Source organism: Molossus molossus, unplaced genomic scaffold (genome assembly GCF_014108415.1).
Source record: "Molossus molossus isolate mMolMol1 unplaced genomic scaffold, mMolMol1.p scaffold_m16_p_4, whole genome shotgun sequence".
In the NCBI taxonomy this organism is placed as follows: Eukaryota; Metazoa; Chordata; class Mammalia; order Chiroptera; family Molossidae; genus Molossus; species Molossus molossus.
The window spans coordinates 62,547,081-62,563,296 of record NW_023425377.1 but is presented as its reverse complement, the minus strand read 5'-3'; the positions used below and the strand labels follow the sequence as shown (position 1 = coordinate 62,563,296).

Here is a 16,216-nt window from a genome sequence, read left to right as displayed (position 1 = left end):
GAAACCAACAATTTCAGAGCTTTGTGAGACTAAGTGATTACTTCCTGTCTTAATCTTTATTTTGGAGTTCTTGCTTTATTATTTTACTTTTTTTGATCCTAGTCATAATACTTGAATTTCTTGGATTTAATTTTCCTAGTATCTCTTACAGATTCTTCTTCTGTATTTCCCAGGGATCTCTGCTGTTAATTTTGTCAATTAGGTTGCAGAGGAATATTGACTTAAATTTTACCTCATTTTCAGTTTTCTATTTCAAATTACTTTCATAAGCATAAGATGAGTCTAACTCTTTACACTCTTGCTAATATGAGTATTGTTATTCATTGTGTTAGATAGACTTTTATAATTTATAAAACCCATTAAAACTGTTTTTTTTATTATAAAGTATTTTTTTATCCTCACCCGAGCAGGAGGGAAAGGGGGGAAGAGAGAGAGAGAGAGAGAAATGAGAGAAACATTGATGTGAGAGAGACACATCGAGTGGTTGCCACCCACACGACCCCAACTGGGGCTGGGGACTGCAACCGAGGTACGTGCCGTTAGTGGGAATTGAACCTGGGACTCTCTGGTTCTTGGGCTGAGGCTCTAACCCCTGAGCCAAACTGGCCAGGGTGTTTTTTTTTGTTGTTGTTGTTTTTTTAAAGAAGCAGTAGTGCCCTGGCCAGTTTGGCTCAGCGGTTAGAGTGTTGGCCTGCGGTCCGGAGAGACCCGGGTTCGGTTCCCGCTAAGGGCACGTACTTCGGTTGCAGTTTGTCCCCGGCCCTGGTTGGTCGTGCGGGTGGCAGCCACTCGATGTGTCCCTTCACATCGATGTTTCTCTCTCTCTCTCTCCCTCCCACTCTATCTGTACAAAAAATGGAAAAATATCCTCGGGTGAGGATAAAAAAAAAAAAAAAAAAAAGAAGCAGTAGTAGAGATCACAGAAGTAAAAATCCTCCATAATTACACTTTCCCAGAGATAATCACTACCGAGTGTCGACTCACTTCGTTTTCTATGGTGTGTGTGTACCTTGCTGTTTATTTATTTATTTTTTTTGCAAAAACACGATTATATTATATGTAGTTAGAAAGTGATTTTAAAGATTGCAAACTAGTCATGCTGATATATTGTCAACCTAGTTATCTTCCTATTTTGGGATATTTAGGTCTAACTGATTTGTTATTCTTAACTATAATTTGTTCTTTCATTATGTTTATGCCTTTTCCTCTCAACTTTTTCTTTGTATAAAGTAGAATAGTAGTTTATATTCAGCATTATTAAGAAACTTTACCTTTAATTTTCTACTTTCAATTTTCCCCTTAAAATACACTTAAAGATTATATTCTGTTCACCTTGAAATTATAGTTGTTTTACATGCATTCTCTACTTCTAAAAGGACAATGTTTTCTGATCCCTTTTTTGGGAGACTATGTTGAAGGCTTCAATAATTAAAGAGCAGTGCCTATAAAAATTTTACCTGCACGTGTCTGGGGTTTTATTGACATGGACTCTCACTGCTAGCAGTTTAATTTTATGCCATTCTCAGAAGATATAACAGAGGCAAGTCTATGTTGTGGAGCTGACCGGGCCCCGGAGAGAATATATCAGTGTTTTTCTAAATAGTGTTTGCAGATAGCTCATGTCATAGGTACTTTCTTTTCTGTTTAGATTGAAGGACGGGTCCTGCCAATGGAAAGAATTAACTTAAGAAGTACTTCATTTATCACATCTCAGGAAGTAAACTGGATTAAGGAAATAACCAGGGACCTTTCCATCTTGACTGTAAGTGATTTCCAAGGTGATAAAGTGAAGACTGGTATTCCTAAAATGGTGGAAATTAGGAAGGAGGAATGATTTAGTGTCCTCTTATTGAGAGAACGTTTCAACTGAATTTCCATCTTTAATTATCTTCTAAATAGGGTCTTTCAAAGAGAGTAAGGTGATAAGTTGTTAGAAGTAAGCCCTTTTCTTGACCATGGACTTAAGAAAAAAAATAAATTGCATATAGTGCCAGCCTACCACCCACTCTTCCTTTTTCTTCCCCCCTCTTTTTCCCTGGGGGTTCCTGGAAGGTGTTTTTATTCATGAAACAAGCAAAATGAAAACAGTTTCCTACCAAGAGAACCAAAAAACAAAATGGTATATAATTATTTTTAAATGTTTTTGGTTAACCTGGTCTTTATAGCCTCATATAAAGTACACACATCTGTTTCTAAAACTTTTCATTGTAATACAATATATTTAAAGAAAAAACTACCCTTGCAAGTGTATAGCTTGATGAATTTTCACGTTAAGTAGACCTGTATGATCAACACCAAGGGTTAAGAAACACAACGTTACCAGTGCTCCAGAAGTACCCATCCATGTTCCTAGTTACTACCTATTCTCGAACCCTTACACACCCCAAGAATAGCCACTACCCTGACTTCTCACAGCATAGATTTGTTTCAACTGTTTTTGTACTTGAAACCATACAGTAAACAATCTTGTATGTCCAGCTTTATTTCTTCAACCTTGTATTATTGAGTTTCACCTATATAGTTAGGTATGGTTATAGAGCTTGCATTCTCATTGCTGTATAGTACTCCACGCCCCAATTTACTTCTCACACACATCTGTGTTAGTAATAGGAAGTAGATAAGGACTCAAGCCAAGAGCGTAAGAAGCAACTTATAACAACATCTCTGGGGTGTGAGTTTGGAGTGTTGAAGTTATGGAAAGTACAAAAAATAATTTGTGGTTGTTCCTAGGTACCCATGCATTTCTGGGCACTCTTTTACCCAAAAAGAGCAATGGACCAGGCCCAAGAACTGGTTAACATGTTAGAGAAGGTAGCTGGCCCCATTGGCATGCGCATGAGCCCACCCGCCTGGGTTGAACTAAAGGATGATCGAATAGAGACCTATGTCAGAACCATTCAATCCATGCTGAGAGCTGAGGTAATAATTTGAGTAGATTTATCAAATATCTGCTCTAAAATACTTTGACTACTTGATTTTAAATAACCTTGGTTATCATTCTGCTGTTGAAACCTGTGTCCTACTGATCTGCACATGTAACAGTGAACTAAGAAAATAGCCTTGCCCTGACTGGTGTGGCTTAATTGGTTTGGCATTGTCCCAGGTACTAAAAGATTGCCGATTCGAATCTGGTCAGGGCACATGCCTGTGTTGCAGGCTCAATCACTTGTAGGGGGGAGCAGGAGGCAGCTGATCAAACATTTTGCTCGCACATCAATGTTTCTCTCTCTCTCTCTCTCTCTCTCTCTCTATTTTCCTCTCTCTCTAAAACAAAATCAATTAAAAAAAAAAAACAAGAGTCCGGCCAGTGTGGCTCAGTGGTTGAGCATCGACCCATGCACTAAGAGGTCATTGGTTCGATTCCCGGTCAGGACACATGCCTTGGTTGTGGGCCTGATCTCCAGTGTGGGGCATGCAGGAGGCGGCCGGTCGATGTTCTCCCTGATCGACGTTTCTACCTCTCTCTCTCCCCTTTCCTCTCTCTCTGAAGTCAATAAAGAAAAAAAAGGTCTTAATAAAAAAAAAGAGAGAGAGAGAGACTTCTGGTCAAGATGGTGGCGTAAGTAAACACAATCTCACCGCCTCCAACAACTACATCAAAATTACAACTAAACTGCCCTGGCCGGTTAGTGAGAACTTAGTGAGAACTTGGTGACTTAGTGAGGGCCTCAAGAGCATCAAAAAGGACCAGTCAGAAATGAAGGAAGCACTAACTGAAATAAAGAATAATTTACAGATTGAATAGTAGAGAAAGTAAAGCCAAGAAACAAACCATGCACATCATGGGGGTGCCAGAAGGAGGAGAGAGAGAACAAGAAATTGAAAACCTGTTTGAAACTGTAATGACAGAAAACTTCCTTAACCTGGTGAAGGAAACAGACATACAAATCTAGGAAGCACAGAGAGTCCCAAACAAGATGAACCCTAAGGGGCCCACACCAAGACACATCATCATCAAAATGCAAAATGTTCAAGACAACAAACCTTAAAAGCAGCAAGAGAAAAGCACTTAGTTACCTACAAAGAAATCCCCATAAGACTGTCAGCTGATTTCTCAAAAGAAACTTTGCAGGCCAGAAGGAAGTGGCAAGAAATATTCAAAGTGATGAAAAGTAAGAACCTACAACCAAGGTTACTCTATCCTGCAAAGCTATCATTTAGACTTGATGGACATATAAAGAATTTCCTGCCCTGATCGGTTTGGCTCAGTGGTTAGAGCGTCGGCCTGCGGACCAGAGAGACCCAGGTTCGGTTCCCGCTGGGAGCATGTGCCTCGGTTGCGGTTTGTCCTCGGCCCTGGTTGGGTCGTACAGGTGGCAGCCACTCAGTGTGTCCCTTTCACGTCGATGTTTCTTTCTCTCTTCCACTTTATCTGAACAAAAAATGGAAAAGTGTCCTCGGGTGAGGATAAAAAAAAAAAAAAAAAAAAAATTTCCCAGACAAGAAAAAGCTAAAGGAGGTCATCACCACCATACCAGTATTACATGAAATGTTGAAGGGTCTTGAAGAAAAAGAAGATAAAAAATATGAACAAACAAAATGGCAATAAATACACATCTACTGACAATTAAATCTACAAACAAAATGAACAAGCAGAACAGAAATATTCTCATAGATACAGAGTACATTTTGTTGGTTGCCAGATGGGAGGGGGGTTGGGAGAATGGGTGAAAAAGGTGAAGAGATTGAGAAGTACAAATTGGTTTTTAGACTTACAAACCTCAAAGAGAAGGGGAGTGGGAAGAAATAAACCAAAGAACTTATATGCATATTTGCATAACCAATGGACACAGACAACAGTGTGGGGAAAGGCAGGAGGGGGGCAGGAGTGGGGGGGTCAATGGGAGAAAAATGAGGAACATCTGTAATATATTCAACAATAAGGATAAATTTAAAAAAAGAAAGAAAAAATAGCCTTTATGCCCTTCAGTTAATTTTGCTTCTCTTATTCTGTGTTGGCACTTAATCACTCTAGTGTTCTGTTCATCATGTAATTGGCCCAGAGAATAGCTGACTTAACTTAGTTCGTTATCTATATAGAACATGTTGTGCTCAGAAAGCAACTTCTTGGGCTAGGTGCCATCTTGCACGATTCAGTACTGAGCTGTTCCAATCTGGTCTGCCTCTAGATTCAAATTGCTCTAGTGATGAACTTGGCAGATGCCCATCAGCTCGGTGCTAATAGTTGGGATCACTGGAGCTGAGCAGGTCATAGTCCTCACAACTCAGTAGTTCAGGCCTGCAATTTTAACTGTATGTACATAAAACGTGAAGAAGGTTAAGGAGGAAACAAAAGAAGTGGAAAGTTCTTGGAAGTAAATAGTCCTTGAAGATCAGTTCTTGTGGGATCAGTACCAGAATCAGATTATCTTGGCATCATAGCTTTCTCTCTTTGATTCACCACTCTGGGTGTTTCCATCAATAGCAGCACACTCGTGTTCTCTTTTTTTATTTATTTATTTTTAATTTTTTGTTTATTAATTTTTAGAGAGAGGGGAAGGGAGAGAGAGATAGAAACATTGATGAGAGGGAACATTGACTGGCCGCCTCCTGCATGCCCCCCACTGGGGATTTGGCCCACAACCTGGGCATGTGCCCTGACTGGGAATCGAACCAGTGACCTCTTGGTACATGGGTCATTGCTCAACCATTGAGCCACACGGACCAGGCTCATGTTCTCTTTCTTTTTGTAATGACTTCTCATGCCTACTGCACTCTGCTGTGGCCTCCCCCTGGGCCTGGTCATTGATAAAGTCTGCTCTTCAGTACATCAACTTCCTCATTTCACAACTTCTCCTATTCTCTTCCTTAGACTGTATTGCCAACAGCTTTCATGCAGCATGGATATGAGTTTCATTCATAATGTTTACCATTTAACTCATATTGGTCTTGCTGTTTCTGTAATTTAAAAAAAATTTTTTTAAATAGTTTTATTGCCCTGGCCAGTTTGGCTCAGCAGTTAGAGCATCTGCCTGCGGTCCAGAGAGACCTGCTAAGGGCCCATACCTAGGTTGCACTTTGTCCATGGCCTTGGTTGGTCGTGCGGGTGGCAGCTACTCGATGTGTCCCTTTCATGTCGATGTTTCTCTCTCTGTCTCTTCCTCTCTCTCCCTCCCACTCTATCTGAACAAAAAAATGGAAAAATGTCCTCGGGTGAGGATAAAAAAAAAAAAGTAGTTTTATTGATTCTTAGAGGAAGAGAGAAATATCAATGTGAGAGTGAAACATCTATTAGCTGCCTCTTGCACAACCCCCACCAGGGATTGAGCCTGAAACCTGGGCATGTGTCCTGACATGTAATCGGACTGGCAGCCTTTTGGTGCATGGGATGACGCCCAATCAACTGAGCCATACTGGCCAGGGCTCTCTAATCTTTATAGCATTCTGTTGTTTTAGTACTCTCTTTGTTAGGGGTCACAAACTCAGATGTCTACTGGAGCCAGATGAGGAACACACATAAGTTGAGTGGGCCAAGAGGGGACTGTAATGAATTAAAAAGAGTAAACCCCATGACTGCAGAAAAAGCCCAGCATTATCAAATTGGTTTTTTTTTTTACTTGTTTTTATTTTTTATTTATTTACTTTTAATTTTTTGAAATTAATTCATTTTTGTTACAATGACACTCTCCTCCTGATCTCCTGCCACCCCTGGTCAAATTGATTTTTAATTTGTTTGTTTTCAGTGGAAGCCAGAAATCTAGATTTGCATATGTGTGCATCTCCCTAGTGTTTAAATGTTAATAATAATAATAAAAAAACTTAAAAATTATTGTAGGGACTGAAAAACCACATCTGTTTGTCAAATCCAGCCTATAGGCTCCTGTGTACACTCTGTGTTCTGTGTGACTTTAGAAGTTCTTTGATGTGATGGCTGAAGTATCCTCTGAGAAGTCTTAATCTAACACTGATCTTGATTTGGAATAGAATGCTATTGATTTACCATTTGTAGTCATTCTGCTATAAAGGGTTGGTAACTTTCTTTCACTGGGGTGCTGCTTTTCTTTATTCAGACTTTGAAAGATCCTCTGTTTTAATGCTGGATCTCTAAAGCAGTGAGGGGTAGAGGGTGCTGATACAAGATGTGCTGCTAGCAGTATCATTCTCTCCTAAGGGGAGAGAGAGAGAGAGAGAGAGAGCGCGCGTGTGCACGTGAGTGCTACTTATAGATTTGTCAGTAGCTTCATTTCCAGCTTCATTTCCACCTGCATTTGGCCCTGAATTGTTTCTTGTGGTATTGCATTCAGTGTGTTCTCAGTTCACGTTCTGTGGTATGAATGTAATAGAGTGCTTAGTTTACTAAAGAGAGTGGTAAAAACATTACAGAGAATTGAAAGCAGCAAATAATAAATAACCCTTGCATATTTTCAAGTCTTGTCTTTTTTCAGGCATCTTAAGTCTCCTAATAAATAAATGAGATAATCATTTCTCGATGATTTTTGGTGACATATTATGTATCTATGCAAAGAAACCCTGGACCCAACACTTGGGTTCAAGGACCCTTTTCTGGCCCTGGCCGGTTTGGCTCAGCGGTTAGAGTGTCCGCCTGCGGTCCGGAGAGACCCGGGTTCGGTTCCCGCTAAGGGCACATACCTCGGTTGCAGTTTGTCCCCGGCCCTGGTTGGTCGTGCGGGTGGCGGCCACTCGATGTGTCCCTTTCACATTGATGTTTTCCCCTCTCTCTCTTCCTCTCTCTCCCTCCCACTCTGTCTGTGCAAAAAATGGAAAAATGTCCTCGGGTGAGGTTAAAAAAAAAAAAAAGGACCCTTTTCTGTATTAGAATGTCCATCATCTTTGTTTCAGTCTCCTCTCTACCTTATTTTTTTTTGCTTTTTTTATCCTCACCTGAGGACATTTTTGCATTTATCTTCAGATAGAGCAGGAGGGAGAAAGGGAAGAAGAGAGAGAGAAACATCGATGTGAGAGAGACACATCGACTGGCTGCCACTCACATGACCCCAACTGAGCCGGAGACAATCACAACCGAGGTATGTGCCCTTAGCGGAACCAAACCCGGGACTCTCTGGTCCTCAGGCGGTGCTCTAACGGCTGAGCCAAACTGGCCAGGGCTCTCCTCTCTACTTTAAAGGTACCTTGGCTTTGCAGACTCTCAAACTGCCTCTGACTGGACCCCTGTCAGAGTTCCCAAGCCTGACTTATATATACTTTGTCTCCTCAAGGGGAAGATACAGATGGTTGTGTGCATCATCATGGGCACACGTGATGATCTCTATGGGGCCATTAAAAAGCTGTGCTGTGTGCAGGCTCCAGTGCCTTCGCAGGTGAGTAAGAACCGGGCAGGAGGCACAGATGGAAACTAGCCTCCCTTGAGGCTTGGAAAAGGGGATACGTGTATACAAAAAGACTAAAGTAACTCTTAGAAGCTAGCATGGGAACACCCTCCTATAAAACCTTCCCCTTATTAGTGTAACCTGGAGAATAGCAGATGCTCTTCATAAATGCTGCCTCCATGTTCCCAAATAAGTACTTTTGCTTGTTCAGCGGTGAGTCTCCAGGTGGTTTCACATGACTGGGTTCTGAGAGTATAGGCTTCATCAAAGAGGGGAAAGCTGTCCTAGCAGGTGTGGCTCAATTGGTCGGAGTGTTGTCCCATGCACTGAAAGGTTACCAGTTTGATTCCTGATCAGGACACATACCTAGGTTGTGGGTTCATCTCCAGTGGGGGTGCATGAGAGGCATCCCATAGATGTTTCTCTTATAAATCAATCAAGCGCGCGCGCGCTCTCTCTCTCTCTCTCTCTCTCTCTCTCTCTCTCTCTCATCAGTAAAACATACCCTCCGGTGAGGATTTTTTTTTAAAAAGAGGGGACAGCTATTTTCCTATGGAGATTGAAAAAAATTTCTACTCTGCATGAGATCTTTTGAAAGTTTTGTTTGTTGTTTTTATTTTGGTTTGTGTTTGTGTGTGTGTGCATGTTTATGTGCCTGCCTAGAAATCCTAGAATTAGAACCATTAATACAAAGTGTATTAACTACTAACTGGAGTTTCTTAAACAAATATAATATATACTTTGAATTGTTTACAATGTCTGAGAGGTTGATAGTGACATCTTTTCCTATACCTTTTGGACCCTTCATTATAGGTAATCAATGTCCGAACCATTGGTCAGCCCACCAGGCTTCGGAGTGTGGCCCAGAAAATTTTACTTCAGATTAACTGTAAATTGGGTGGTGAGCTCTGGGGAGTGGATATTCCTCTGGTGAGTGATGCTAAGATATGTCTTCATTTAATTCAACTCTCCAGAGAATCCTGCCTAGCTGTTTTCCTCATAGAGTTAGCCCTTCTCTTAGTGCTTAGTAGTCTAACATTGTTCATTGCCTATTTTTATATAGCCCATGAGCTAAGAATAATTTTTGTATTTTTAATGGTGAAACAAAAATAAGGCTAATACTTTCTGACACATGAAAATTATGTAAAGATAGTTGTCAGTATTCTTAAAGTTTTATTGGAACATACCACATTTCTTTATGTACCATCTGTGGCTTCTTTCCTGCTGTGATGGAAGAACTGAATAGTTCCTACAGGGACTGTGCGGCTCACAAACCTAAGACAGTTATTTACTTTTTAGTCCTTTACAGACAAAGTGTGCCTGATCCCTGATCTAGATCTCTTTGTATAGTGTTTTAAAAATGGTTAGATGGCCCTGGCCAGGTTGGCTCAGCGGTTACAGTGTTGGCCTGCAGACCAAAGGGTCTTGGGTTTGGTTGCTGGTCAAGGGCACATACCTGGGTTTCAGGTTCGATCTCTGGGCCCTGGTCAGGGGGTTGTGCAGGAGGCAACCAATTGATGTGTCTCTCTTACATTGATCTCTCTCTCTCTCTCCCTCTCTCCCCCCTTCACACCCGTCCACTCTATCTAAAAATCAATGGAAAAATGTCCACGGGTGAGGATTAACAAAATTAAATTAATAAATGTCGAGTTGATTCCAGTCTTTCTATTCCTTTTCCAAAACTTGTTTTCATTTGTTGCTTTGGGTTTCAGGTGATAATTAAAGATGGGGTGATGGATGGCTTGTGGGTGTTTTTATTCATTTTATGTTTTCTAACACAGAAACAGTTAATGGTAATTGGGATGGATGTTTACCATGGCCCTGGCAAAGGCATGCGCTCCGTGGTCGGCTTTGTGGCAAGCATCAACCTGTAAGTACTCCTCATCATGCCATTTTGTTTCGTTACCTTTTGGTATCTAATCTTATAAATACAGCACATATTTTTGAGTATTTTTTATTATAGTAAAAGTATACTTTCTTTTACCTAATATATAAAAATATATTCAAGTCCTTCCTCCTTCCTGTGATATTAGTTTCTATAGTCTATTTACCAAACTTGTCACATGTGTAAGTATGTTTCCTGGCTGCAATGCCATCTCCTTCAGGGTGGGGGCTATGTCCTTTCAGTGTATTTTTTTTCCCCCAGAAATGAGGGAAGGTGTTGTTTCTGTTTGTTTTGATTGTAAAAATAAGACATGTTCACGCAAATATCTGAAGAAATTTAACAAGTGAGTTTTTCATGGCTCATCTGTTAACCTCTACCTAAGGTTTGATGTATATATACTTTCAAATTCTCTTCTATGCATAGATATTGACACACATAGGTGCTCTACATATGTATATACAAACGGCAGAGTACTAGGTGTACTGTTCCTCAGCTTGATTTTTGTACTTAAACTGTATATTTTGGACAGTTTCCCATGTCAATACAAGTAAATCTCCGATTCTCTTTAACTGGAGTTTATTGTATGTCAACGGCACTATTTATTTAACTAGTCCTCTATTGGTGGATATCTACATAGTCCAATTTTTTTCAACTGGAAGCAGTTTTGTAATGAATATTCACAATTATGCCTGTTTTTTTTACATTCTGTATATGGCATATATATTTTATATCTTTTCCCCACATCACTTTGTATTTTTACATGTAACATAAATGCATTTACTACTTCTTGTCGGTCTGGTGCATAGAGAAGCCTGTGTGCTGACGTTCAGACTGTGGGTCTTCCTCTGTGAGCGTGCTCATCCTTTTTTCTTTCTCTCTCTGCCTCCACCCAGCACCCTCACAAAATGGTATTCACAAGTAGTGTTCCAGATGCCTCATCAGGAGATTGTGGATAGCCTGAAGCTGTGCCTGGTAGGCTCCCTGAAAAAGTTTTATGAGGTGAGGAGAATGTAAATTCTGAAGTTTCATGGTTTTAAAGGACTGCCTAACTGAGCACTTTAAGAAGTCTGATGGCCTGGCTGGTGTAGTTCACTGGTTGAGCGTCAACCCATGCACCAAAAGGTCACCAGTTCAATTCCCAGTCAGGGCACATGCCCAGGTTTGGGCATGATCCCCAGTGCGGGGCATGCAGGAGGCAGCCAGTCGATGTTCTTTCTCATCGATGTTTCTATCTCTCTCTCCCTCTTCCTTTCTCTCTCTCTAAAATCAGTAAAGAAAAAGTATTTTGTTTTTTAAAAAAAGAAGAAGTCTGATTTGGTGGAAGGGATCCCACATTGAAGGTGAGTCTCTTGAACAGACTGAAGAGTTAGTCATTGCTGAGCAGGGTGTTCAACAGTACTGCTTTCAGGCTGCTGCTTGTACAGTACAGCTTAAAGAGTTAAATGCTTTGATTTGGTTTGGTAAATGATGATTATTTTCCAGGTTGTTGTCCTGATGCCTGTAGACATAGTCCTTATGCCCTTATCAGGGAAACAGGGTAAATTTCAACAATTAAAGCAGTATATGAATTTACTCAGCTTTATGGCTGTCATTAGGCGCTGCTGGCTCTTTTCATTTTGGTTCAAGACAAACGCCTCCCTATAAATCACCCCTAGAACTCAAAGGCATGCTAACCATGTAAAATTGCTGTCATTAGGCTGATATAGGGTCTAGAAAAATGAACAGGCAGAATACTGGATTTTACCTTGGCCAGTACATCAAAGGAGCATTGATAAGGAACTATCGTTTCTTAGGGGTGGAATTAGCCCTTTGCATGGAGATTAACCAGTAAGAAACTTAATACGTGTGATTAAAGTCAGTCTCTAGAATTCTACCTTGTTTCTTTTTAGAGTGATGTTTCTTTTTCTTTTTTAATCCTCACCCAAGGATTAGCCAAACTGGTCATGGCCCGAGGACATTTTTTGCATTTATCTTCAGATAGAGCAGGAGGGAGGGAGGGAGGGAGAGAGAGAGAGAGACATCGATGTGAGAGAGACACATTGAGTGGTTGCCACCCACACGACCCAACCAGGGCTGGGGACAAACTGCAACCAAGGTATGTGCCCTTAGCAGGAACCGAACCTGGGACTCTCCGATCCACAGGCCAACACTCTAACCGCTGAGCCAAACCGGCCAGGGCTAAGTGACGTTTCTATGGTGTCCTTCAAATAGTTTGATACTGTTTCAGGATTGATTGGATATTATGTAGAAAATAAGTTGAAGTTTTGTCTTTAAGGAGGTCCATCAGATATGTTACTTTGCCACCTAGTTCTAGCACACCTTCCTTTTTCTTACTGTGATTGCTTTTTTCAAAGTTGTCTTTTAGGCCCATGCTGAAAAGTTACTTCTGTGAAGCCTTTCCCTTTCCCCCCACTTCTCCAGCCCTTAGCTAGACTTAGGTCTTTAAAATGTTTCTCTCCAAAGGCCCATGTAGTAATTAGCACCTCCTGCCTTATACTAATTACTTGGATCCTTATGTATCTTTACCTCTGGTTGTAAATTACTTGAACACTGTTTGGTTATTGATGGCTGTGTAACCAGTTGCTATAAAACTTAGTGACATACAGTGAGCATTTATGGTGTTCATGGTTAGGAAGTTTTACAGGGTATAGTGGGCTCTAGTTCCTCTCCATGTGGGCCTCTTCATGTGGTCTTTCCACATCTGCTAATTTGGGCTTTTTCACAGCCTAATGTCTGGGTTCAAGTCATGAGTGTTCCAAGAGACTGAGAGAACAGGTGCAAGTCATGTTGCCTTTTATACCTTAGCCTGGAAAGTCATGCAGTATCACTTCCACTGCATTCTATTTGTTGAGTAGTATCATTATAAATATGCCTAACATTTGGAGGAGCCAGTGAACCTCAGTTTTGCCAAAGAGGGCAAAAGCACCATCCACTCCATCAGGCCCATAGGAACTCTTAACATAAATATTTTAAAATATAGTTAAAGTTTCCTGCTTAGAGATTGTTATGGGTTGAATTGTGCCCCCATCCCCAAAAGATGTTGAAGTCCTACTAATGAATGTAAACTTATTTGGAAATAGAGTCTTTGCAGATGATCCCGTTAAGATGAGGTGATTAGAAGGGTCCCTAATCCAATATAATTGTTTCCTTATGAAAAGAGGAGGCTTGGACGCAGAGACAAACACACATAGAAGAATGACAATGTGAAGACACGGGGAGATCACAATCTATAAGCCTGAGGCAACCAGGAGCTCGGAGGGAGTTAAGGAAAAGACTCCCATAGGCCTCAGAAGGAACCAACCCTGCCAGTGCCTTGATTTTGGACTTCTAGGCTGTAACCCTGGGTGGTAATACATTTCTGTTGTTTAAACCACCCAGGTAATGGTACTTCATTACAGCAACTCTAGCAAATGGATACATGCCCAGCTTCTGGCACCTGCAGTTGCAGCCCTAATCCAAGAACAACTACATTAGATAGGGAAAGAGTTTGCACTCATGTGGGAACAAAGAAAAAAAATTTTTTCGTTGTTGTTAGTTTTTTTTATGCCAGGGGAGGAAAGGCCACCCTGGGAATGAGGTCTGGAGGCAGTTTTGCCTGTTGCTAGGAACCCAGGGCTTTCTACCCTGTTGACCCATATCTGGCTGTAAATTGCTTGGTCAGTTTGTTCATTATCCATCTCAGTTTCCCCATTCCACTTGCCAAGGAATTTTCCTAGCTTCTTACTATATCCTGCCTCATGGTTTTCTCTGATCACTATTCTTGAACTTCTTAGCCTTCATAATGCAGTCAATGATTCTTGTCTTAGAGAGAAACTGTTGAATATTTTCCATTTGTTCTCCCAGATCTCCCAACCTCTTCCTGGCCCGTGTTGATTGCATCATTGGCTCCCTTGCCCTCTGGCTTCTGGTTGGCATGGCTAGTGAGAGGCAGTTTTAGTAGACTAGAAAAGTATTGTTATACCTGCCTCCTCCCCATCCCAGCCCCTTAGAGATTCCTTCCCTGTAGAGAAGGGGAGGAATCTGTCTAGCAGGATATGTCCTTGACCCCACTCATGTAGAATGTGAGTACACAGTCACGAAAGCATGTAAGCCAGTTCTCACACCTTTCTTTATTCCCTCCATTTTAGACAAGAACTGTTTCAGTTGCCCATTCTAATTCTCTGTCAAATTGTAACTCTAAGAATGAAAGTGTGTTCTTTGATCTGAGGAAACATGACTTGGTGGGCCACTTTGGTGCAGTATCTTCTGTTTTAGTTCTTTTTTTATACTCTGCTTTCTGTCTCTATGAATTTGCTGATTTTGGATATATTATAATCATAAAATATGTGACTTTTTGTTTTTAGCTTCTTGTGTTGAGCATGCTTTTAAGGTTCATCCAACCTGTAGCATATATCAATATTTTGTTACTTTTTATGGATGAATAATATTCCATTCTATGTTTATTCCACAATATGTTTATCATTCATTACTGATAGACATTTGAACTGTTCCCACCTTTTGACTATTGTGAATAATGCTGCTATGAAGATGCCTGTATATGGATTTGTTAGAGTACCTATTTTTAGTTCTTTTGGATGTATACCTAGGAGTAAAATTGATGTGTCATTGTTGACACTATTACAGATATCTCCATTTCTCCCTTCTTTGACTACCTCCACCTAGCCCCTGATATGGTAATTCTATGTTTAACTTTTTGAGAAACTGCCAAACTGTTTTCCATTGTAGCTGTACCATTTTACATTTCTAACAGCAATGTACAAGGGTTCCAATTTCTCGACATACTCGTTAACACTTTTTATTTTCCATTTTTTAATTATAGCCATTGTTAAGTGGTGTCTTGATGTGGTTTTAACTTGCATTTCCTTAATGACCATTGATGTTCATGTGCTTATTGTCCATTTGTATATCTTCTTTGGAAAAGTCCTTTCAAATCTTTCCCCTGTTTTTAAACTGACCTATTTGTCTTTTTGTTATTGAGTTGTAAGAGGGTTTTTTTTTTTTTTATTCTGGGTACAGAACCCTTGTCTGATACATGATTTGCAAATATTTTTGCTTATTCTGTGGGGTATATTCAGTTTCTCAATAATGTTATTTGATGCACAAAAGTTTTAAATTTTGACAAAGTCCAATTTATTTTTTTTCTTATTTTGTTCCTATACTTTTGATGTCAAATCTGATAATCTGTTGCCAAATCTGAGATTTACCCCTATATTTTCTTCTAATGGTTTCATATCTTTAGCTTTTTTTAAAAAATTGATTTTAGAGAGAAAGGAAGAGAGGGAAGAGAGAGAGAGAGAGAGAGAGAGAGACGGATTTGTTGTTTCACTTATTAGTGCATTCATTGGTTGATTCTTGTATATACCCTGACCTGGGATCAAACCCACAACCTTGGCATATAGGGATGACACTCTAACCAATTGAGCTACCTAGCCAGGGCTTCATAGCTTTAGCTCTTATATATTTAGGTCATTGATCCATTTTGAGGTACATTTTATATGTAGTGAGGTGGTGGGGGTTGAGCTTCATTCTTTCGTATGTGGTTATCTTCTTATCTCAGAAGCACTTATTAAATATACTATATTCTTTTTCCATGATAAGGTATTGGCACCCTTATTCTAATTTATTGAATTCATTGGGGTGACATTGGTTAATAAAATGATGTAGGTTTTAGGTATATAATTCTATAATACATCATCTGTATATTGTATTGTGTGTTCACCACCCAAGTCAAGTCTTCCTCTATCATCATTTATATGGATTTATTTCTAAACTCTAAATTATATTTCATTGGTCTGTATGTCCATCCTTATGTCAGTACAACACTATTTTGATTACTATTTCTTTTTAGTTAATTTTTAAATTGGCAAGTGTGAGTCTTTTCAGTTTTGTTTTTCTTTTTTGATGTTGTGTTAGCTATTCAAGGCCACCTAGAATTCCACATGAATTTGAGGCTAGGCATGTCCATTTCTGCAAAGAAAGCCAGTAGAAATTTGATAAGGATTGCACTGACTGTGTAAATAGTTTTGCAGATATTGCCATCTTC

At 40.1% G+C, this 16,216-nt stretch overlaps 1 protein-coding gene across 2 annotated transcripts in view; it reads left to right on the top strand.

Moving 5' to 3' along the window:
• The window catches only part of PIWIL2 (piwi like RNA-mediated gene silencing 2), a 90,767-nt gene that overhangs the window by 40,889 nt on the left and 33,662 nt on the right, over window positions 1–16,216 (top strand). For both annotated transcript variants that reach the window (XM_036240466.1, XM_036240467.1), the window contains exons 14-19: window positions 1,649–1,762; window positions 2,731–2,919; window positions 8,178–8,279; window positions 9,102–9,218; window positions 10,070–10,158; window positions 11,067–11,172. In XM_036240466.1, the coding sequence (XP_036096359.1) occupies window positions 1,649–1,762; window positions 2,731–2,919; window positions 8,178–8,279; window positions 9,102–9,218; window positions 10,070–10,158; window positions 11,067–11,172 (717 nt within the window). The remainder of the gene's footprint in view (window positions 1–1,648; window positions 1,763–2,730; window positions 2,920–8,177; window positions 8,280–9,101; window positions 9,219–10,069; window positions 10,159–11,066; window positions 11,173–16,216) is intronic.